The 20280-nt window shown below is 42.0% G+C and overlaps 1 protein-coding gene and 1 long non-coding RNA gene across 2 annotated transcripts; one reads left to right on the top strand and one right to left on the bottom strand.

The window, feature by feature from the left end:
* Nucleotides 1-1421: 1421 nt before the first annotated feature.
* LOC110528607 (60S ribosomal protein L32) lies at nucleotides 1422-8598 on the top strand. Its single transcript, XM_021610741.2, has 4 exons — nucleotides 1422-1543; nucleotides 4318-4418; nucleotides 4925-5106; nucleotides 8406-8598. The coding sequence occupies exons 2-4, from the start codon at nucleotides 4323-4325 to the stop codon at nucleotides 8533-8535; spliced, it is 408 nt and encodes a 135-aa protein (XP_021466416.1). The 5' UTR covers nucleotides 1422-1543; nucleotides 4318-4322; the 3' UTR covers nucleotides 8536-8598.
* Nucleotides 8599-8690: 92 nt separating this feature from the next.
* On the bottom strand, nucleotides 8691-11460 carry LOC118965324. The gene is made up of 3 exons (XR_005052681.1): nucleotides 11115-11460; nucleotides 10829-10934; nucleotides 8691-10389 (listed from the first exon to the last, which is right to left on the bottom strand). It is a non-coding gene; the product is annotated as an uncharacterized LOC118965324 (long non-coding RNA).
* Between the last annotated feature and the right edge of the window lie 8820 nt (nucleotides 11461-20280).

Below are 20280 nucleotides of genomic sequence, written 5' to 3'. Positions count from 1 at the left end.
GGAGACGGAAGGGAACTAAATTTACTGACTTCAAGTAGATTGAAGCATTCGTTCTAACGGACAGCTACCGTCCAGCATGTTTTCACTCCAACCCTAATCCAGCGCACCTGATTCTAATAGTTACCTGAATCAGGTTAAGCTAAATCAGGTTAGGTACCACTAGGGTTGGAGTGAATACTTACAGGAGGGTGGCTCTCCAGTAACAGGGTTGGAGTGAAAACCTACAAGAGGGTAGCTCTCCAGTAACAGGGTTGGAGTGAAAACATACAAGAGGGTAGCTCTCCAGTAACAGGGTTGGAGTGAAAACCTACAGGAGGGTGGCTCTCCAGTAACAGGGTTGCAGTGAAAACCTACAGGAGGGTAGCTCTCCAGTTACAGGGTTGGAGTGAAAACCTACAGGAGGGTGGCTCTCCAGTAACAGGGATGGAGTGAAAACCTACAGGAGGGTAGTTCTCCAGTAACAGGGATGGAGAGCCCTGCCCTAGAGGTTGTGTAATTAAGCCTATGTCAACACAGATCGGAATGTTTGATATTCTTCTACTGAATACATTTGATAGTAGTTAATCGCCAAAGCTAATCACTGAATTTCCTACTAAAAGGACTCGGTCAGGTTGACAAACCTCTGTGTCATATAAACACTCACCAAGAGTTGTCTTGGTGAAACACTGAGCAGTCGGGAAAAGTGCAGAAACCAATTGCTATAGTTAATGTGTGAATACATTTGTTGTAAAAAAAGGATTGTGCTCCAACACTATCACAAATACGAATTTTTGATTTCATAGAAGTAAACCTCAAAGTGATATTCTCTTTATGAATGAGATACATGCTGTTGTCTTTATGAAAAGGATACATGCATTTTGATTGTGCTGCAACACAGAAATATGACTTGATTTCATTCAATTAAACCTCAACGTAAAGCAATTTTCTCTTTTATTTTGTATCGTCTTCATATGCGTTAAAATGGAAAATGCAATGTCCTCCAAATGCAAGACGTCCTCCAGCGATTTCTGAACTTTTACTTTTGAAAAGCGATTAAAAAAAAAAAAACAATTTAAATGAACCTTTATTTAACTAGGCAAGTCAGTTAAGAACACATTCTTATTTACAACGACGGCCTACCAAAAGGCAAAAGGCCTCCTGTGGGGACGGGGGCTGGGATACACTTTTATTTTATTTTAAATAGTACAAAACACATTACGACAAGAGAGACACCACAACATATAGAGAGACCTAAAGACATCAACGTAGCATGACAACACAGAACGGTGGCAACACAAATCCCGGACTCCTAGTACTTATCGGCTTCCAAAGTCAGCCATGCTATTGTAACCAGTCAAATTTTGAGTGATTCAAATACACTTTTGTAAGCCTGATTTTTTGTCTGATTATTTTCTACTTTTTATATGTTCTCCTGGAGTTGTTCTTTTCTAGTCTATCGCTCTGATTCTATGTCATTCTTTCTCTTTATTACCCAGAATTCCGTTCCAATCTCCTCCCCTTCTCCCTGGCCTCAGCTACCTGTAGGCAGCATTCAGCCCAAACGGTAAGTAAGAATGTACATCTGTCACCATCTTTATAAATGAATGACTCTAATTCATAAAAAAAACAACGGCATTCATTACATATTCAATCAAACGTTATACACATGTTGTTATTGTTGCTGAACTTTGTAGATATGTGTCACTTTTGTTTCAAGAAAAACGGGCACTGAAATGTCGAATCAAAAGATGGTTGCCTAACCTAGTGTTATTCAAATCTGCTCGCTAACAGCTGAGGAGATCCGTCCAGTTCTGGACACAGAATATAATGCTCATGTATGCCCACTGATCTAACGATAGGGAAAAGCTGGAGAACGGGTCGGTTCACAGTTTTCGGGACAAGATATCTAGTAGTGGAGTGACGTGGCTACACATCACGTTGATACATTGTATCACAGTAGCGTCCAATACATTACTTCTGACACATTGACAAGTCGTACAGTACCAAACGTTAAACATCAAATGAACACATCTTCAAAAAAATGATGCAGGCACATCAAGCAAGCAAGCTGTGGGGAAATAGAGCTGCTAAGTTAGTTCGCGTAGCAAACGAAGCTACTGTCGTATTCTTCACACTTGTAAAATCATCTCAATGCAGTGTGTTGGCTAGGCTAGCAAGCTAGCGACACTAAACGAATATAAACGCAATATGTAAAATGTTGGTCCCATGTTTAATGAGCTGAAATAAAAGATACCTACAAAAAGCGTATTTTGCTCAATTTGTGTACACAGTTGTTTACATCCGTGTTAGTGAGCATTCCTCCTTTGCCAAGATAATCCATCCAATTGACAGGTGTGGCATATCAAGATGCGGCTTAAACAGCGTGATCAATACACAGGTCTGCCTTGTGCTGGGGACATGTATGTTGCATTTTATATTTTTGTTCAGTACATATTATTTAGCTGGATGACTTTGCGTCCAAGAGAATAGCCCACTAAGCTCAAATCCGCTGTGTACTTCACATCAACGGAGTTGTGCACTGACTAGTGTGAGTGGACAATAGATCCGATGTCTCTCAATTATTATTTTTATTTTTTTTTAACTACAGATTTCAGCACCCAGAGAATAGCAACAGGACAATTTTTTTTTATAAACTTCATTTTCATATGTCGGAGCTCTAGTCCACCCACTTTAGATGCCCACAGTAAACTCCATTGAGGTATAAAAGTGTAGTTGGTTATCAAGATGCCAATCATTCAGTCGTTTCATATAACCAGTAGCTAAACCAACACACACGACAAGTGGTTGGGGCTCCCGAGTAGCGCAGCGGTCTAAGGCACTGCAGACCCAGGTTCAATTTCAAGGCTGAATCACAACCGGCCGTGATTGGGAGTCCCATAGGGCGGGGCACAATTGGCCCAGCGTCATCTGGGATTTGCCGGGGTGGGCCATCATTGTAAATAAGAATTTGTTTTTAACTGTTAAGTCAGTTAAGAACAAATTCTTATTACCTACCTCATCCCCATATTTGTTTTTCTGCTCTTTTGCACACCAGTATCTCTACTTGCACATCCTCATCTGAATTTATATCACTCCAGTGTAAATTGTAATTACTTCGCCACTATGGCCTATTTATTGCCTTACCTCCTTACTTCATTTGCACACACTGTATACAGATTTTTCTATTGTGTTATTGTCTGTATGTTTGTTTATGTGTAACTCTGTGTTGATTCTGTCACACTGCTTTGCTTTATCTTGGCCAGGTTGCAGTTGTAAATGAGAACTTGTTCTCAACTGGCCTACCTGGCTAAATAAAGGTGTTCTCAACTGGCCTACCTGGCTAAATAAAGGTGTTCTCAACTGGCCTACCTGGTTAAATAAAGGTGTTCTCAACTGGCCTACCTGGTTAAATAAAGGTGTTCTCAACTAGCCTACCTGGTTAAATAAAGGTGTTCTCAACTGGCCTACCTGGTTAAATAAAGGTGTTCTCAACTGGCCTACCTGGTTAAATAAAGGTGTTCTCAACTGGCCTACCTGGTTAAATAAAGGTGTTCTCAACTGGCCTACCTGGTTAAATAAAGGTGTTCTCAACTGGCCTACCTGGTTAAATAAAGGTGTTCTCAACTGGCCTAACTGGCTAAATAAAGGTGTTCTCAACTAGCCTACCTGGCTAAATAAAGGTGTTCTCAACTGGCCTACCTGGTTAAATAAAGGTGTTCTCAACTGGCCTACCTGGTTAAATAAAGGTGTTCTCAACTGGCCTACCTGGTTAAATAAAGGTGTTCTCAACTGGCCTAACTGGCTAAATAAAGGTGTTCTCAACTAGCCTACCTGGCTAAATAAAGGTGTTCTCAACTGGCCTAACTGGCTAAATAAAGGTGAAATAAAAAAAAGTTTAATTAAAATAAAAAAGTAGAATGTGTGAGTGGTAACTGGTCTCAAACCAGTTAGGTAGCTAACAACCCCCGGGCTCTACAGTGCTATCATTTTGGTCGCATATGCTCCTAAATATTTTTGCTGTGCTACCTAGAATTGTATTTGTGAGCACCAGTGCCCCTAGGAAGAAAAATCACCCATACACCATTTAGTAGCACAGAAAGAAAATAGGTTATTCAGGAGATGAGCTCCCTGTATTTTGTAATTGCTGGACATTCTTATCATTAATACTTAGAATATTTTTAATTGCACTCTGAAATTAAATCTAAAATGTCAGTATAGAGCCCTGAACAAGGTGGGTGAAGCTAGCTAATAAAGGGCTGTAAATGCAATGGGAGAGATGATGAGACTGCTTGTTTCTCCAGACTACTGCTAACAGACTCCTGTTTTCTGTACCTCCAGGCAACATGGCAGCTCTCAGGCCTCTGAAAAGGCCTAAGATTGTCAAGAAGAGGGTGAAGAAGTTCATCAGACATCAGTCAGACCGCTATGTGAAAGTCAAGGTACGCTTCAGATCACAATTACCTGAGTTAGAGCAACGGTATTTCAACCCTTTTGTTACATTAGATGTGCTGAACCAGATTCACATTTTATTAGGATGCACGGAAAAGTAGTGTTCCTTCTTGGACAAGTTCAGGTACTCCCTTCATCACGGGGCGGCAGGGTAGCCTAGTGGTTAGAGCGTTGGACTAGTAACCGGAAGGTTGCAAGTTCAAACCCCCGAGCTGACAAGGTAGGTTCTTCAGGCAGTTAACCCACTGTTCCTAGGCCGTCATTGAAAATAAGAATTTGTTCTTAACGGACTTGTCTAGTTAAATAAAGGTAAAAAAAATAACAAAACATAATCTGACGACTCCCTTCAGTTTCCATCTTTTGACCAATCGGGAGCATCTTTTTTTTTGCCAAGAATGGTGCTGTCTGTGTGAACGCAGCCTTAGTTAAATGTAATAGCTGGTTCCTTTATTTAAAGCATACGGCCTTAATCCGTATCTATCTTCTCCTTTTGTAGCAAAACTGGCGTAAACCCCGAGGAATCGACAACAGGGTGCGGCGGCGCTTCAAGGGCCAGATGCTGATGCCCAACATCGGCTACGGCAGCAACAAGAAGACCAAACACATGCTGCCCTCCGGCTTCAGGAAGTTCCTGGTGCACAACATCAAGGAGCTGGAGGTCCTCATGATGAGCAACAAGTAAGATCCCAACCACAGGTGTCTATTTTAGTGACATTTTAGGTTCTGAACAAACAGAGTAAAAACTCATAACTTGGTTTGAGCTTTTTTTATCCCTAGTCTTTTTTTTTCCTCCACCCCACTGGGTCATACAGTTGCAAAGACAACATACATGACATCACACAAGCACGTCTTTATACCTTCTGACCAGGAGGAGTCACCTCCTTTCATGTCTAAGATAACCAATCCTTCTCTGGTGTTAGACAGAAACACAGTAGGTTCTTCTTGCTGGTATTGTCACGGCCCTGTCTGTCTCTAGGAACCTCATGGGCCTGGAAGCGAGGATGTATGTGTGAGATGTTCTTCGACGTGCCCCCCCCCCTTCCAAGCAATATCTTATCCATCTTTTGACCTTGTCTGGAGTTGAGTTCCACATCCCTCATGGTCCTGGTTCTGCAGCCACTGGCCTGCCTCACCAATAACTGAAACTCTTGCCCTTTGTTCCTAAGGAGAGAGGCATTCACATTCTACAATAATATATTTGAACAGAATATTAACTTTCTGTACTTTTTTTTTCTCTCAATCATTCATTTTCCATAACACTTCCCACACACCAAGTTCCTCTTGACCCTTCCTTGACCCCTAATATATACATTCCTTATGCATCTAAAGTAATCAGTATGGTAACATAAATAAGTATATTTCAAGATAGAATCCAACAGGTGAAATGTTGTTTTGCAGATAGAAATGTAATGAATAGACCTGACATGATATGATTCCCTATTCTGCATGAGACAGAAATACCCAAGAGTAGAACATACTATCTGAACGCTCTGTAACGTAGAACAGGCCACTGCTGGCTGTATCTGGCCTGGTGCTGCGTTCAGATGGCGTAAACTTGAGGAATGTTCAATTAGATGCCTGCTATGTACGGAACAAACGTGTCTCCTACATGTAGAATGAGGAGTCATGTTGGCTTTAGTCGTGACTTATTGGTAATGTTTCACAACGTTTTCTTATTGAACACAGCCCAGATGTCAGGCTCATGATGCAGCATATGGTGCAATGTTATGTTTGTTTTGGTTGACTTGAGTCAATATTTCATGTGAATTACATCTTTTTTTTGGACTTTCCCTGTTTTTTCCCGTCCATTTACAGTGTTTCGTTTGGATTGTATGTGTTCATTCACGTGCAATATTTCATATGGCAGCGCTCTAAAAGTGCGACAACAGATTTTACTAAAATGTTATCTTAGTTTGTTTGTTTGTGCATTGTGTGCCAAGGAGAGAATTCTCCCAGATAATAATTGTAATGGTCAAGCTTCGCTGTAGCAGTGTTTCAGAGTTCCCTAGAGGGAAAAAAAGCGAGTGCAGATTTGTTAGCATCATGGTAGCACCATTACTACAGCAAAAAGAGCTTGCTTGCTTCTAGCCCAAAAGATCAGACCCGTATTACTGACCTATATTACCGGTGCAACATTTTTATCTTCCTGTAGCGAATCGCTGGGAGCGCATTTTGCATTCATAATCCATATGCAACATGGTTCTAAAATGACTCGCAGTGTTAACCCTTTGTTTACACTTTGTTCAGTCATCGTACCTCATTGGCTAGCTAGCTAACAACCTGGTAACTGTACCAGTATAGCCAAACATTTGGGGCCACAGAAAAGGGATAGCTTCTTCAGGAGACCAATGAATGAATGACATCTCTTTTGCATGTCATCATCACAGACCTGATTTATTTTTAAAGAGACAGTGTACCATTTTTATTTCAATGTAACGCATCTCAGAGGAAAACTAGTGCTTTTACACAATGTTGATACCTTTTGTTCCACATGACTTTGTAATTTCAATGACTGGTATTCGTTTTAACATTTTAGCTTTTATAATAAACAAAATGTTAGTTTCTAGGACCCAACGAGTTCATAGGCTGTGTCTCAAAAAAACAATGTTCATGTCATGCGACGCTCCGGACTTTAATCTGGATCCTTGTTTGTGTGTCCTAGCCTGGTAGAACCAGCCTGATCTCTATAGATCCTTGTTTGTGTGTCCTAGCCTGGTAGAACCAGCCTGATCTCTATAGATCCTTGTTTGTGTGTCCTAGCCTGGTGGAACCAGCCTGATCTCTATAGATCCTTGTTTGTGTGTCTTAGCCTGGTGGAACCAGCCTGATCTCTATAGATCCTTGTTTGTGTGTCCTAGCCTGGTGGAACCAGCCTGATCTCTATAGATCCTTGTTTGTGTGTCCTAGCCTGGTGGAACCAGCCTGATCTCTATAGATCCTTGTTTGTGTGTCCTAGCCTGGTGGAACCAGCCTGATCTCTATAGATCCTTGTTTGTGTGTCCTAGCCTGGTGGAACCAGCCTGATCTCTATAGATCCTTGTTTGTGTGTCCTAGCCTGGTGGAACCAGCCTGATCTCTATAGATCCTTGTTTGTGTGTCCTAGCCTGGTAGAACCAGCCTGATCTCTCTATAGATCCTTGTTTGTGTGTCCTAGCCTGGTAGAACCAGCCTGATCTCTCAATAGATCCTTGTTTGTGTGTCCTAGCCTGGTAGAACCAGCCTGATCTCTCAATAGATCCTTGTTTGTGTGTCCTAGCCTGGTAGAACCAGCCTGATCTCTCAATAGATCCTTGTTTGTGTGTCCTAGCCTGGTAGAACCAGCCTGATCTCTCAATAGATCCTTGTTTGTGTCCTAGCCTGGTAGAACCAGCCTGATCTCTCAATAGATCCTTGTTTGTGTCCTAGCCTGGTAGAACCAGCCTGATCTCTCAATAGATCCTTGTTTGTGTCCTAGCCTGGTAGAACCAGCCTGATCTCTCAATAGCTCATATCCTGAATCAAAATGTGAACGTAGCGATCTCTGCTTGACCAGGCTATGTGGGTCTGTCTGCTTGACCAGGCTATGTGGGTCTGTCTGCTTGACCAGGCTATGTGGGTCTGTCTGCTTGACCAGGCTATGGGTGTAAAGTGGTGTCCTGCGTGGGTATCTATTCCCCTGGAGATAGAGTAGCGTCTGACTCCTCCTCTGGGTCATCTGACTCCGCCTCTGCCCCTCTGCTGGGTCATCTGACTCAATCTGTCCATGATAAGCAGACCGCCTTGCCTTCCCGCCTTCGGGACAACGACTCCCATGGTTAGGGAGGAGACGAGACCATCTTATCATTTATATACAGTATCTTTGTTAAAAAGCATTTGAACCATTATAATTTTTGTATACTTCCTGAATTAAAACGTAATTGACCCTAACCCTGATGACAGTCGTTTCCTTGTTTCCCCTCTTATGTCTGTTACTATAACCTTTCCCTTGTTCTCCACAGGACCCATGCTGCAGAGATAGCCCACAATGTGTCGTCAAAGAACAGGAAGTTGATCGTGGAGAGGGCAGCTCAGCTTGCTATTAAGATCACCAACCCCAACGCCAGGCTACGCAGCGAGGAACACGAGTGACCCTGACCCACCTGTTATCTGTTTATTGTTCGTTCAATAAATGATCTATACGTGTAAATAGTATTTACCATCTTGTTTGCCCGTTCATCAATGCTTTAGGGTATTGATGAAAGTCTTAAGTTTCACACACTAGATGGTGCACAGTTAACAAATTAACTGAACATTTGTTTATTTGCAATGTATTTGTTGGGAATACTGTATCGACATCACAGCTCTACAAAATGGCGGCTAATACCACCGGCTTTGAAAAGTCATTTTTAACAAAGTATTACCTGAATGTCAAGAAGGCACGTTTTCAACTCAACAGTGATTTTCAAGGTAACAAGTGGCACTAAATATATTTTTCAAAGTCCTTTGAATATCATACATATATATATGTCAAAGGCATGTTTCCAACTATCAACTTTCAAGGCAGAATAGGAATCATTTCTGAGGCAGTGAGTATGGCCTATGACAGCCATGCAAAGGCATCTATCCAAAACTACAACTACCTGGTTACAGAGTAGTAGGACTGTCTGTTTTATTTAACCAGGAAAAGTCCAGGGTGTAAGGGTCTGTAGCCTTCCCCGATCTGTGAAAGGGGCCTGTGAGAGCTTTCAGGAGGTCGTTGTTCCCAGCCTTAGTGACCACCAGTGCTTGGAAGAACTCTAGGATGACAGAGCGAAACCCTCATTGGAGCAACTGGGGAATGAACCAGATGAAACACACCAGGTAGGACAGTGTTCCCGATCTTGGGACAGGGAGGAGGGACACACCTTAGCCATACAGGTGAGGAGTATCACTGCCACCTGGGATATGTGCTTATTGCTCTCCTCGATCAAAGCAAGGTAGCTCGTTGAGCACGGCCTCGATCATGGGTGGCTTCAGGCTGTTGCTCGTCATGGTCATGTTGAGACCGGTTAGCTTGAAGGCTCGTTGGTTCTTCGAGGAAGGAGCCCAGGATGGGGATGCCCTCGTGATTAAAGGTCGGAAGTCAATCCTAAGGGGCATTGCAGCGATGAGAGTCAGGGTCTTCACCGCTGTCAACCTGGGAAGAGTAGAGAAGATACTACCTTGGTGCCCTTGAGCAAGGCACTTAACCCCCCAAAATAGCTCTCCATCCAGGGAAGCGGCACAGTGTTGAAGGGATGGAGCAGTTCAGGGGTCAAGGTACATCAGCAGAAGATGTTACCTTGGATACTGAGGGTCCGCCTCTACCCTGCCTACCTGGTGATCTTGTTCTTCAGCCTCCAGGAAAATCTAGGTATCCTAGGTGACACATGACCCATACAAGAAATTGCCCTCTTCTTCACTTCATGGTCTTTGACTGCAGCCTCTTCAGGGTGCCAGCGAACAAGTCCTTCACGTAGGGCTTGACGTCAAATGAAGAAGCAGGTAGTTTGTCTAGAATAGAAGATAATTGATACTTTATTGTCCATTTGGCTATAACAGAAATCGGGACAAACACTTTGAGAGGGTCGGATACAGCGCAGCATCCATGGATGGAGAGCTGTTCTGGGGGTTAAGTGCCTTGCTCAAGGGCACCATGGTAGGGTCAGTAATGATCTGACACCAGCAGCTATCCAGTTGCCAATTCAGTCTCCACTTTCTCCTCACCTGAGGTGAACCACAACCTTTCTTTTCCTGGTCCACCTCTCTAACCTCTGGGCTTCTTAACACCTAATGGGTGTCTGATCTTAACCATCTGCTGAGTGACCAGTAGGGTCTCTGAGGTGATCTTATAGAAGGGGTCCTCCACACGCTGCACCACCGTGGGCAGAATTACCTTCATGTGAGGCTGGAAGACGTAAGGAGGGTGGATGCACATTAGGACATAGAGGGCATTGATCTTCATGTTGGACGAGGTAGACTTCTCTGAGTAAATGATAAAGCGAGAGGTTAATATGAATGTCAAGTTGACTTCTTGGCATTGTACCAATAGACATTGCAACACTATTTTCTTTTTAAGTTACTGTGGGTAACTATCTAGGGACAGGAAGTAGTCCTGATTTAAGTACAGAGAAGAAATTAACAATTGTTGTAGCCTATCACTACAGTAGGCCCAGAGTTTGTCTAGGAAAAACCGCTGGCCCAAGAAATAAACAATTTTACCTTTAAGTTGGCAAGTCAGTTAAGAACAAATTCTTATTTACAATGACAGCCTAGGAACAGTGGGTTAACTACCTTGTTCAGGGGCAGAAAGACAGATTTTTACCTTGTCATTCAATCTAGCAACCTTTTGGTTCCTGGCCCAACACTCTAACCACTAGGCTACCTGCCAGAATGCAGTAAATTAATATCTAAGTGAAGTTACCTGATGTGAGACTGGTATGTTGTATGCAGTACGTTGGCCAGCCCTGTCTAGACTCCATGCTCTTCTCTTTCAGCTGCTTGTGGAGAGCCTTCACTACTGTGGGGACCTGGGGAAAAAACAAACAAATCTTTTGAAAATCCCACCACTGAGGGAAAGTTCAGATAAAACTTACAAGGACAAGCCCGGCTGTTGTCTTTGATTAGGACTCACTTTAAAATGCATTTTTATCTCAATGAGACTAGCCTGGATAAAAAATGGTTTAACAGCAGCAAAAACAACAAGCTACCTTCTTAAGCAGAGTGATAGCTGGGTCTTCTTACGCAGAGTGATAGCTGTTTCTTAAGCAGAGTGATAGCTGGTTCTTCTTAAGCAGAGTGATAGCTGTTTCTTCTTAAGCAGAGTGATAGCTGGGTCTTCTTACGCAGAGTGATAGCTGTTTCTTAAGCAGAGTGGTAGCTGGTTCTTCTTAAGCAGAGTGATAGCTGTTTCTTCTTAAGCAGAGTGATAGCTGGGTCTTCTTAAACAGAGTGATAGCTGTTTCTTCTTAAGCAGAGTGATAGTTGGGTCTTCTTAAGCAGAGTGATAGCTGTTTCTTAAGCAGAGTGGTAGCTGGTTCTTCTTAAACAGAGTGATAGCTGGTTCTTCTTAAACAGAGTGATAGATAGGGTGCAGGCCAGGCAGCAGGCTGTTAGCCAGCCTGCCAGCATAGTGGAGTCTGCCACTAGCACAGTCAGTGTAGTCAGCTCAGCTATCACCATTGAGACCGTGTCTGTGCCTCGACCTAGGTTGGGCAAAACTAAACATGGCGGTGTTCGCCTTAGCAATCTCACTAGGATAAAGACCACCTCCATTCCTGTCATTATTGAAAGAGATCATGATACCTCACATCTCAAAATAGGGCTACTAATGTTAGATCCCTTACTTCAAAGGCAATTATAGTCAATGAACTAATCACTGATCATAATCTTGATGTGATTGGCCTGACTGAAACATGGCTTAAGCCTGATGAATTTACTGTGTTAAATGAGGCCTCACCTCCTGGCTACACTAGTGACCATATCCCCCGTGCATCCCGCAAAGGCGGAGGTGTTGCTAACATTTACGATAGCAAATTTCAATTTACAAAAAAAAAAATGACGTTTTCGTCTTTTGAGCTTCTAGTCATGAAATCTATGCAGCCTACTCAATCACTTTTTATAGCTACTGTTTACAGGCCTCCTGGGCCATATACAGCGTTCCTCACTGAGTTCCCTGAATTCCTATCGGACCTTGTAGTCATAGCGGATAATATTCTAATCTTTGGTGACTTTAATATTCACATGGAAAAGTCCACAGACCCACTCCAAAAGGCTTTCGGAGCCATCATCGACTCAGTGGGTTTTGTCCAACATGTCTCTGGACCCACTCACTGTCACAGTCATACGCTGGACCTAGTTTTGTCCCATGGAATAAATGTTGTGGATCTTAATGTTTTTCCTCATAATCCTGGACTATCGGACCACCATTTTATTACGTTTGCAATTGCAACAAATAATCTGCTCAGACCCCAACCAAGGATCATCAAAAGTCGTGCTATAAATTCACAGACAACACAAAGATTCCTTGATGTCCTTCCAGACTCCTTCTGCCTACCCAAGGACGCCAGAGGACAAAAATCAGTTAACCACCTAACTGAGGAACTCAACTTAACCTTGCGCAATACCCTAGATGCAGTTGCACCCCTAAAAACTAAAAACATTTCTCATAAGAAACTAGCTCCCTGGTACACAGAAAATACCCGAGCTCTGAAGCAAGCTTCCAGAAAATTGGAACGGAAATGGCGCCACACCAAACTGGAAGTCTTCCGACTAGCTTGGAAAGACAGTACTGTGCAGTACCGAAGAGCCCTTACTGCTGCTCGATCATCCTATTTTTCTAACTTAATTGAGGAAAATAAGAACTATCCGAAATTCCTTTTTGATACTGTCGCAAAGCTAACTAAAAAGCAGCATTCCCCAAGAGAGGATGACTTTCACTTTAGCAGTGATAAATTCATGAACTTCTTTGAGGAAAAGATTATGATTATTAGAAAGCAAATTACGGACTCTTCCTTAAATCTGCGTATTCCTTCAAAGCTCAGTTGTCCTGAGTCTGCACAACTCTGCCAGGACCTAGGATCAAGAGAGACACTCAAGTGTTTTAGTACTATATCTCTTGACACAATGATGAAAATAATCATGGCCTCTAAACCTTCAAGCTGCATACTGGACCCTATTCCAACTAAACTACTGAAAGAGCTGCTTCCTGTGCTTGGCCCTACTATGTTGAACATAATAAACGGCTCTCTATCCACCGGATGTGTACCAAACTCACTAAAAGTGGCAGTAATAAAGCCTCTCTTGAAAAAGCCAAACCTTGACCCAGAAAATATAAAAAACTATCGGCCTATATCGAATCTTCCATTCCTCTCAAAAATTTTAGAAAAGGCTGTTGCGCAACAACTCACTGCCTTCCTGAAGACAAACAATGTATACGAAATGCTTCAGTCTGGTTTTAGACCCCATCATAGCACTGAGACGGCACTTGTGAAGGTGGTAAATGACATTTTAATGGCATCAGACCGAGGCTCTGCATCTGTCCTCGTGCTCCTAGACCTTAGTGCTGCTTTTGATACCATCGATCACCACATTCTTTTGGAGAGATTGGAAACCCACATTGGTCTACACGGACAAGTTCTGGCCTGGTTTAGATCTTATCTGTCGGAAAGATATCAGTTTGTCTCTGTGAATGGTCTGTCCTCTGACAAATCAACTGTAAATTTCGGTGTTCCTCAAGGTTCCGTTTTAGGACCACTATTGTTTTCACTATATATTTTACCTCTTGGGGATGTTATTCGAAAACATAATGTTAACTTTCACTGCTATGCAGATGACACACAGCTGTACATTTCAATTAAACATGGTGAAGCCCCAAAATTGCCCTTGCTAGAAGAATGTGTTTCAGACATAAGGAAGTGGATGGCTGCAAACTTTCTACTTTTAAACTCGGACAAAACAGAGATGCTTGTTCTAGGTCCCAAGAAACAAAGAGATCTTCTGTTGAATCTGACAATTAATCTTAATGGTTGTACAGTCGTCTCAAATAAAACTGTGAAGGACCTCGGCGTTACTCTGGACCCTGATCTCTCTTTTGAAGAACATATCAAGACCATTTCAAGGACAGCTTTTTTCCATCTACGTAACATTGCAAAAATCAGGAACTTTCTGTCCAAAAATGATGCAGAAAAATTAATCCATGCTTTTGTCACTTCCAGGTTAGACTACTGCAATGCTCTACTTTCCGGCTACCCGGATAAAGCACTAAATAAACTTCAGTTAGTGCTAAATACGGCTGCTAGAATCCTGACTAGAACCAAAAAATTTGATCATATTACTCAAGTGCTAGCCTCTCTACACTGGCTTCCTGTCAAAGCAAGGGCTGATTTCAAGGTTTTACTGCTAACCTACAAAGCATTACATGGGCTTGCTCCTATCTATCTCTCTGATTTGGTCCTGCCGTACATACCTACACGTACGCTACGGTCACAAGACGCAGGCCTCCTAATTGTCCCTAGAATTTTTAAGCAAACAGCTGGAGGCAGGGCTTTCTCCTATAGAGCTCCATTTTTATGGAACGGTCTGCCTACCCATGTCAGAGACGCAAACTCGGTCTCAACCTTTAAGTCTCTACTGAAGACTCATCTCTTCAGTGGGTCATATGATTGAGTGTAGTCTGGCCCAGGAGTGGGAGGGTGAACGGAAAGGCTCTGGAGCAACGAACCACCCTTGCTGTCTCTGCCTGGCCGGTTCCCCTCTTTCCACTGGGATTCTCTGCCTCTAACCCTATTACAGGGGCTGAGTCACTGGCTTTACTGGGGCTCTCTCATGCCGTCCCTGGAGGAGGTGCGTCACCTGAGTGGGTTGAGTCACTGATGTGGTCATCCTGTCTGGGTTGGCGCCCCCCCCCCCCCCCCCCCTTAAGTTGTGCCGTGGCGGAGGTCTTTGTGGGCTATACTCAGCCTTGTCTCAGGATGGTAAGTTGGTGGTTGAAGATATCCCTCTAGTGGTGTGGGGGCTGTGCTTTGGCAAAGTGGGTGGGGTTATATCCTTCCTGTTTGGCCCTGTCCGGGGGTGTCCTCGGAGTGGGCCACAGTGTCTCCTGACCCCTCCTGTCTCAGCCTCCAGTATTTATGCTGCAGTAGTTTATGTGTCGGGGGGCTAGGGTCAGTTTGTTATATCTGGAGTACTTCTCCTGTCCTATTCGGTGGCCTGTGTGAATCTAAGTGTGCGTTCTCTAATTCTCTCCTTCTCTCTTTCTCTCTCTCGGAGGACCTGAGCCCTAGGACCATGCCCCAGGACTACCTGACATGATGACTCCTTGCTGTCCCCAGTCCACCTGGCTGTGCTGCTGCTCCAGTTTCAACTGTTCTGCCTTATTATTATTCGACCATGCTGATCATTTATGAACATTTGAACATCTTGGCCATGTTCTGTTATAATCTCCACCCGGCACAGCCAGAAGAGGACTGGCCATCCCACATATGCTCTCTCTAATTCTCTCTTTCTTTCTCTCTCTCGGAGGACCTGAGCCCTAGGACCATGCCCCAGGAATACCTGACATGATGACTCCTTGCTGTCCCCAGTCCACCTGACTGTGCTGCTGCTCCAGTTTCAACTATTCTGCCTTATTATTATTCGACCATGCTGGTCATTTATGAACATTTGAACATCTTGACCATGTTTTGTTATAATCTCCACCCGGCACAGCCAGAAGAGGACTGGCCACCCCACATAGCCTGGTTCCTCTCTAGGTTTCTTCCTAGGTTTTGGCCTTTCTAGGGAGTTTTTCCTAGCCACCGTGCTTCTTCACCTGCATTGCTTGCTGTTTGGGGTTTTAGGCTGGGTTTCTGTACAGCACTTTGAGATATCAGCTGATGTACGAAGGGCTATATAAAATAAAATAAATTTGAAAATTTGAAAAAAAAATAGCTGGTTCTTCTTAAACAGAGTGATAGCTGGTTCTTCTTAAGCAGAGTGATAGCTGGTTCTTCTTAAGCAGAGTGATAGCTGGTTCTTCTTAAGCAGAGTGATAGCTGGTTCTTCTTAAACAGAGTGATAGCTGTTTCTTCTTAAGCAGAGTGATAGTTGGGTCTTCTTAAGCAGAGTGATAGCTGTTTCTTAAGCAGAGTGGTAGCTGGTTCTTCTTAAGCAGAGTGGTAGCTGGTTCTTCTTAAACAGAGTGATAGCTGGTTCTTCTTAAACAGAGTGATAGCTGGTTCTTCTTAAGCAGAGAGATAGCTGGTTCTTCTTAAGCAGAGTGATAGCTGGTTCTTCTTAAGCAGAGTGATAGCTGGTTCTTCTTAAACAGAGTGATAGCTGGTTCTTCTTAAACAGAGTGATAGCTGGTTCTTCTTAAGCAGAGTGATAGCTGGTTCTTCTTAAGCAGAGTGATAGCTGGGTCTTCTTAAGCAGAGTGATAGCTGGGTCTTCTTTGCCTCCGGGTTCTGCTGCGATGAGTCCCTCAGAGGGCCTGGTCTGTTTAAAGAAAGCGACAGAGGCGACGAATATATCCGTCTTGACGTTCTCCTCCCTCCCTTTAAACCGAGGCAGCAGGGCTGGAGCCACTGAACCATACAGCTCCACGAGCAGGTCTCTCCGCTCCTTCCAGCTCATATCGTCACTGTACTCGTCACCTGACTACAGGGGGCAGGGCAGCGTGTGAAAAGCAAAAATCTTTGGAAAGCACATTCGAACTCCTACAAAATGATGGCAGCTTGGTTTCATATTTTTAAACATTGCACATTTTAACAGTGTACGTGAACAATTAAATAAACAAATAAACAGTGTATATCACTGTTTTATAAAGTTGTTGCTGCAATCACTTGAGAAAAAATGTGGCTTTGCTACTGTATATCTTTGGAAATAAAGACATTCACAACAACACCTTGGTTCCTTAAACTCTCTGGCCTGTGAATCCATGCTCATCCCCGTTCTCATCCACATCGTAGTTCTAGTGGAGGTCATAGGTGATGTACCTCAGACACAGCTTGATCACTGAGGGGACATCTCCTTAGGGCATCTATTATGAAAAAAAGAACAGGTAAGGTATAAAATATAGGTCTGTAGTTATGACTGTAGTTATAGGTCTGTAGTTATGGCTCTGTAGTTATGACTGTAGTTATAGGTCTGTAGTTATGGCTCTGTAGTTATAGGTCTGTAGTTGTGACTGTAGTTATAGGTCTGTAGTTGTGACTGTAGTTATGACTGTAGTTATAGGTCTGTAGTTATGGCTCTGTAGTTATAGGTCTGTAGTTATGACTGTAGTTATGACTGTAGTTATAGGTCTGTAGTTGTGACTGTAGTTATGACTGTAGTTATAGGTCTGTAGTTATGGCTCTGTAGTTATGACTGTAGTTATAGGTCTGTAGTTGTGACTGTATAGGTCTGTAGTTATGGCTCTGTAGTTATGACTGTAGTTATAGGTCTGTAGTTGTGACTGTATAGGTCTGTAGTTATGGCTCTGTAGTTATGACTGTAGTTATAGGTCTGTAGTTATGGCTCTGTAGTTATGACTGTAGTTATAGGTCTGTAGTTATGGCTCTGTAGTTATAGGTCTGTAGTTATAGGTCTGTAGTTATAGGTCTGTAGTTATGACTGTAGTTATAGGTCTGTAGTTGTGACTAGTTATGACTGTAGTTATGGCTCTGTAGTTATAGGTCTGTAGTTGTGACTGTAGTTATGACTGTAGTTATAGGTCTGTAGTTATGGCTCTGTAGTTATAGGTCTGTAGTTATAGGTCTGTAGTTATAGGTCTGTAGTTATGACTGTAGTTATAGGTCTGTAGTTGTGACTGTAGTTATGACTGTAGTTATGGCTCTGTAGTTATAGGTCTGTAGTTGTGACTGTAGTTATGACTGTAGTTATAGGTCTGTAGTTATGGCTCTGTAGTTACGGCTCTGTAGTTCAATTATGTCTAATCTCAGCAACCCAGAACCAAATCTCACATGAGTGCGGGCCTCTGGGCAACAAGTAATGGTTGAAATCTTAAGACAGAGAGTGATCGAAAGAGATATCGAGAGAGACAGACACACAAGAGAGCGAGAGAGAGAGAGAGAGACAGAGAGACTTTCACTAGAGAGTTTTACCTGCTGTGAAAAGCGTCAAAGGTCTGGAAGCACTAGTCCCTGAGTTCATCCTCCTCCACACTGCAGAACTTCAGCACCATGATCTTCTCTAGGTGTTCACTGGGAACAACAAACATCCAACAATTGACCCAGAGCCACCTTCATACACTAAACAGAAACGCAACATGCAACAATTTCTGAGATTTCCTCATATGAGGAAAGCAGTCAATGGAAATGAATCCAGTAGGTCCGAATCTATGGATTTCACATGACTGGGAATACACATATGTATGTATGTGTTGGTCACAGATACCTCACAATGGGCATCAGGATCTCGTCAGAGTATTTCTGTGTATTCCAATCGCATTTTTTTTCGTTGTCCATTGCCTTATACCTGCCCATACCATAACCCCACCGGCACCATTGGGAACTCTGTTCACAATGTTGACATCAGCAAACCGCTCACCCACACGGTGCCTTAAACGTGGTCTGCGGTTATGGTTGGACGTACTGCCAAATTCTCTGAAACAACGTTGGTTTGAGAAATTAACATAACATTATTTGGCAGCATCTCTGATGGACATTCCTGCAGTCGGCATGCCAATTGAACACTCCCTCAAAACGTGAGACATCTGTGGCATTATGTTGTGTGGCAAAACTATTTGAGTGGCATTTTATTGTCCCCAGCACAAGGTGCACCTTTGTAATGATCACACTGATAATCAGCTTTTTGATATGCCACACCTTGTCAGGTGGATGGATTATTTTAGCAAAGGAGAATTGCTCACTAACAGGGATGTAAACATGTTTGTGCACAACATTTGAGATAAATACGTTTTTTGTGCATATGGAACATTTTGGGGAAATGTTATTTCAGCTCTTGAAACATGGGACCAACACTTTTTTGTTCAGTGTAATATTCTCTATGTATGGCTATGGATTGACTGATACAATTCTGCCCTCTGCTGGTGCAATTCCATACAACAGGATGGGAGATTCATTTTTTTTTTTTAACAAAATACTTTCAAAATTGTACTTAACCTTTATTTAACTAGGCAAGTCAGTTAAGAACAAATTCTTATTTACAATGATGGCCTACACCAGCCGAAGCCTAACGACGCAGTTGAGATACAGCCTGGAACTAAACCAGGGTCTGTAATGACGCCTTTAGCACTGAGATGCAGTGCCTTAGAACGCTGCCCCACTCGGGAGCCCCCCCGTGTGTGTGTGTGTGATGTGGTAATGCTCTTACCACATAGCTCTTCAGCATGATATCCCAACTGAAATGAAATATCATTCAACTTCAAAGCAGTTTGCATAGCCTAGTATCAGTATTGGGAGAATCATTGCCTAACTGCAACAACTCGCTGTGTCAAACTGAATAATCAACCCAACGCCCACTGTCCCATTAACAGTGATCATACTCATGTCTGCGACATCACACATATTGCATGTCAGACCTTGTTAATGTATATATCAGGGTCCATTCACAACATCTGTATTGCACCAGAGGTAGTTAGTTACTGTACATCATTTCCCTCTGTTCCCTGGGCAACAACAGAGAGATTGTGAATCTAAAACATTGACACTAAAATATATTATAATATTATGCTATTACATTGTATTTATTCTATGACATATTATTCTATTACATTCTAATAGTATATTATTACATTACATTGTATAATTATATTGTTACATTACATTCTATGATTCTATTACATTCTATTATTACATTATGCTGTTACATTCTATTATTCTATGACATATTATTCTATTACATTCTAATAGTCTATTACATTCTAATAGTCTTTTATTACATGGCATTCTATAATTATATTATTCCATTCCATTCTATTATTCTATTACATTCTATTATTATATTATGACATTACATTCTATGATTCTATCACATTCTATTATTATATTATGACATTACATTCTATGATTCTATTACATTCTATTATTATATTATGACATTACATTCTATGATTCTATTACATTCTATTATTATATTATGACATTACATTCTATTATTATATTATGACATTACATTATATTATTCTATTACATTCTATTATTATATTATGACATTACATTCTATGATTCTATTACATTCTATTATTATATTATGACATTACATTCTATTATTATATTATGACATTACATTCTATTATTATATTATGACATTACATTCTATGATTCTATCACATTCTATTATTATATTATGACATTACTTTCTATTATTCTATCACATTCTATTATTATATTATGACATTACATTCTATTATTCTATTACATTCTATTATTC

This window comes from Oncorhynchus mykiss, chromosome 7 (genome assembly GCF_013265735.2).
Source record: "Oncorhynchus mykiss isolate Arlee chromosome 7, USDA_OmykA_1.1, whole genome shotgun sequence".
Classification (NCBI taxonomy): Eukaryota; Metazoa; Chordata; class Actinopteri; order Salmoniformes; family Salmonidae; genus Oncorhynchus; species Oncorhynchus mykiss.
The sequence above is the reverse complement of the archived record's forward strand: the minus strand, read 5'-3'. Positions and strand labels throughout refer to the sequence as shown.

Bases quoted from the DNA above. Each gene is read 5' to 3' on its own strand.
- LOC110528607 (XM_021610741.2), top strand. From the start codon at position 4,323: ATGGCAGCTCTCAGGCCTCTGAAAAGGCCTAAGATTGTCAAGAAGAGG. The intron at 4,419-4,924 runs GTACGCTTCAGA...CTCCTTTTGTAG, and splicing joins ACCGCTATGTGAAAGTCAAG to CAAAACTGGCGTAAACCCCG. The intron at 5,107-8,405 runs GTAAGATCCCAA...TGTTCTCCACAG, and splicing joins GTCCTCATGATGAGCAACAA to GACCCATGCTGCAGAGATAG.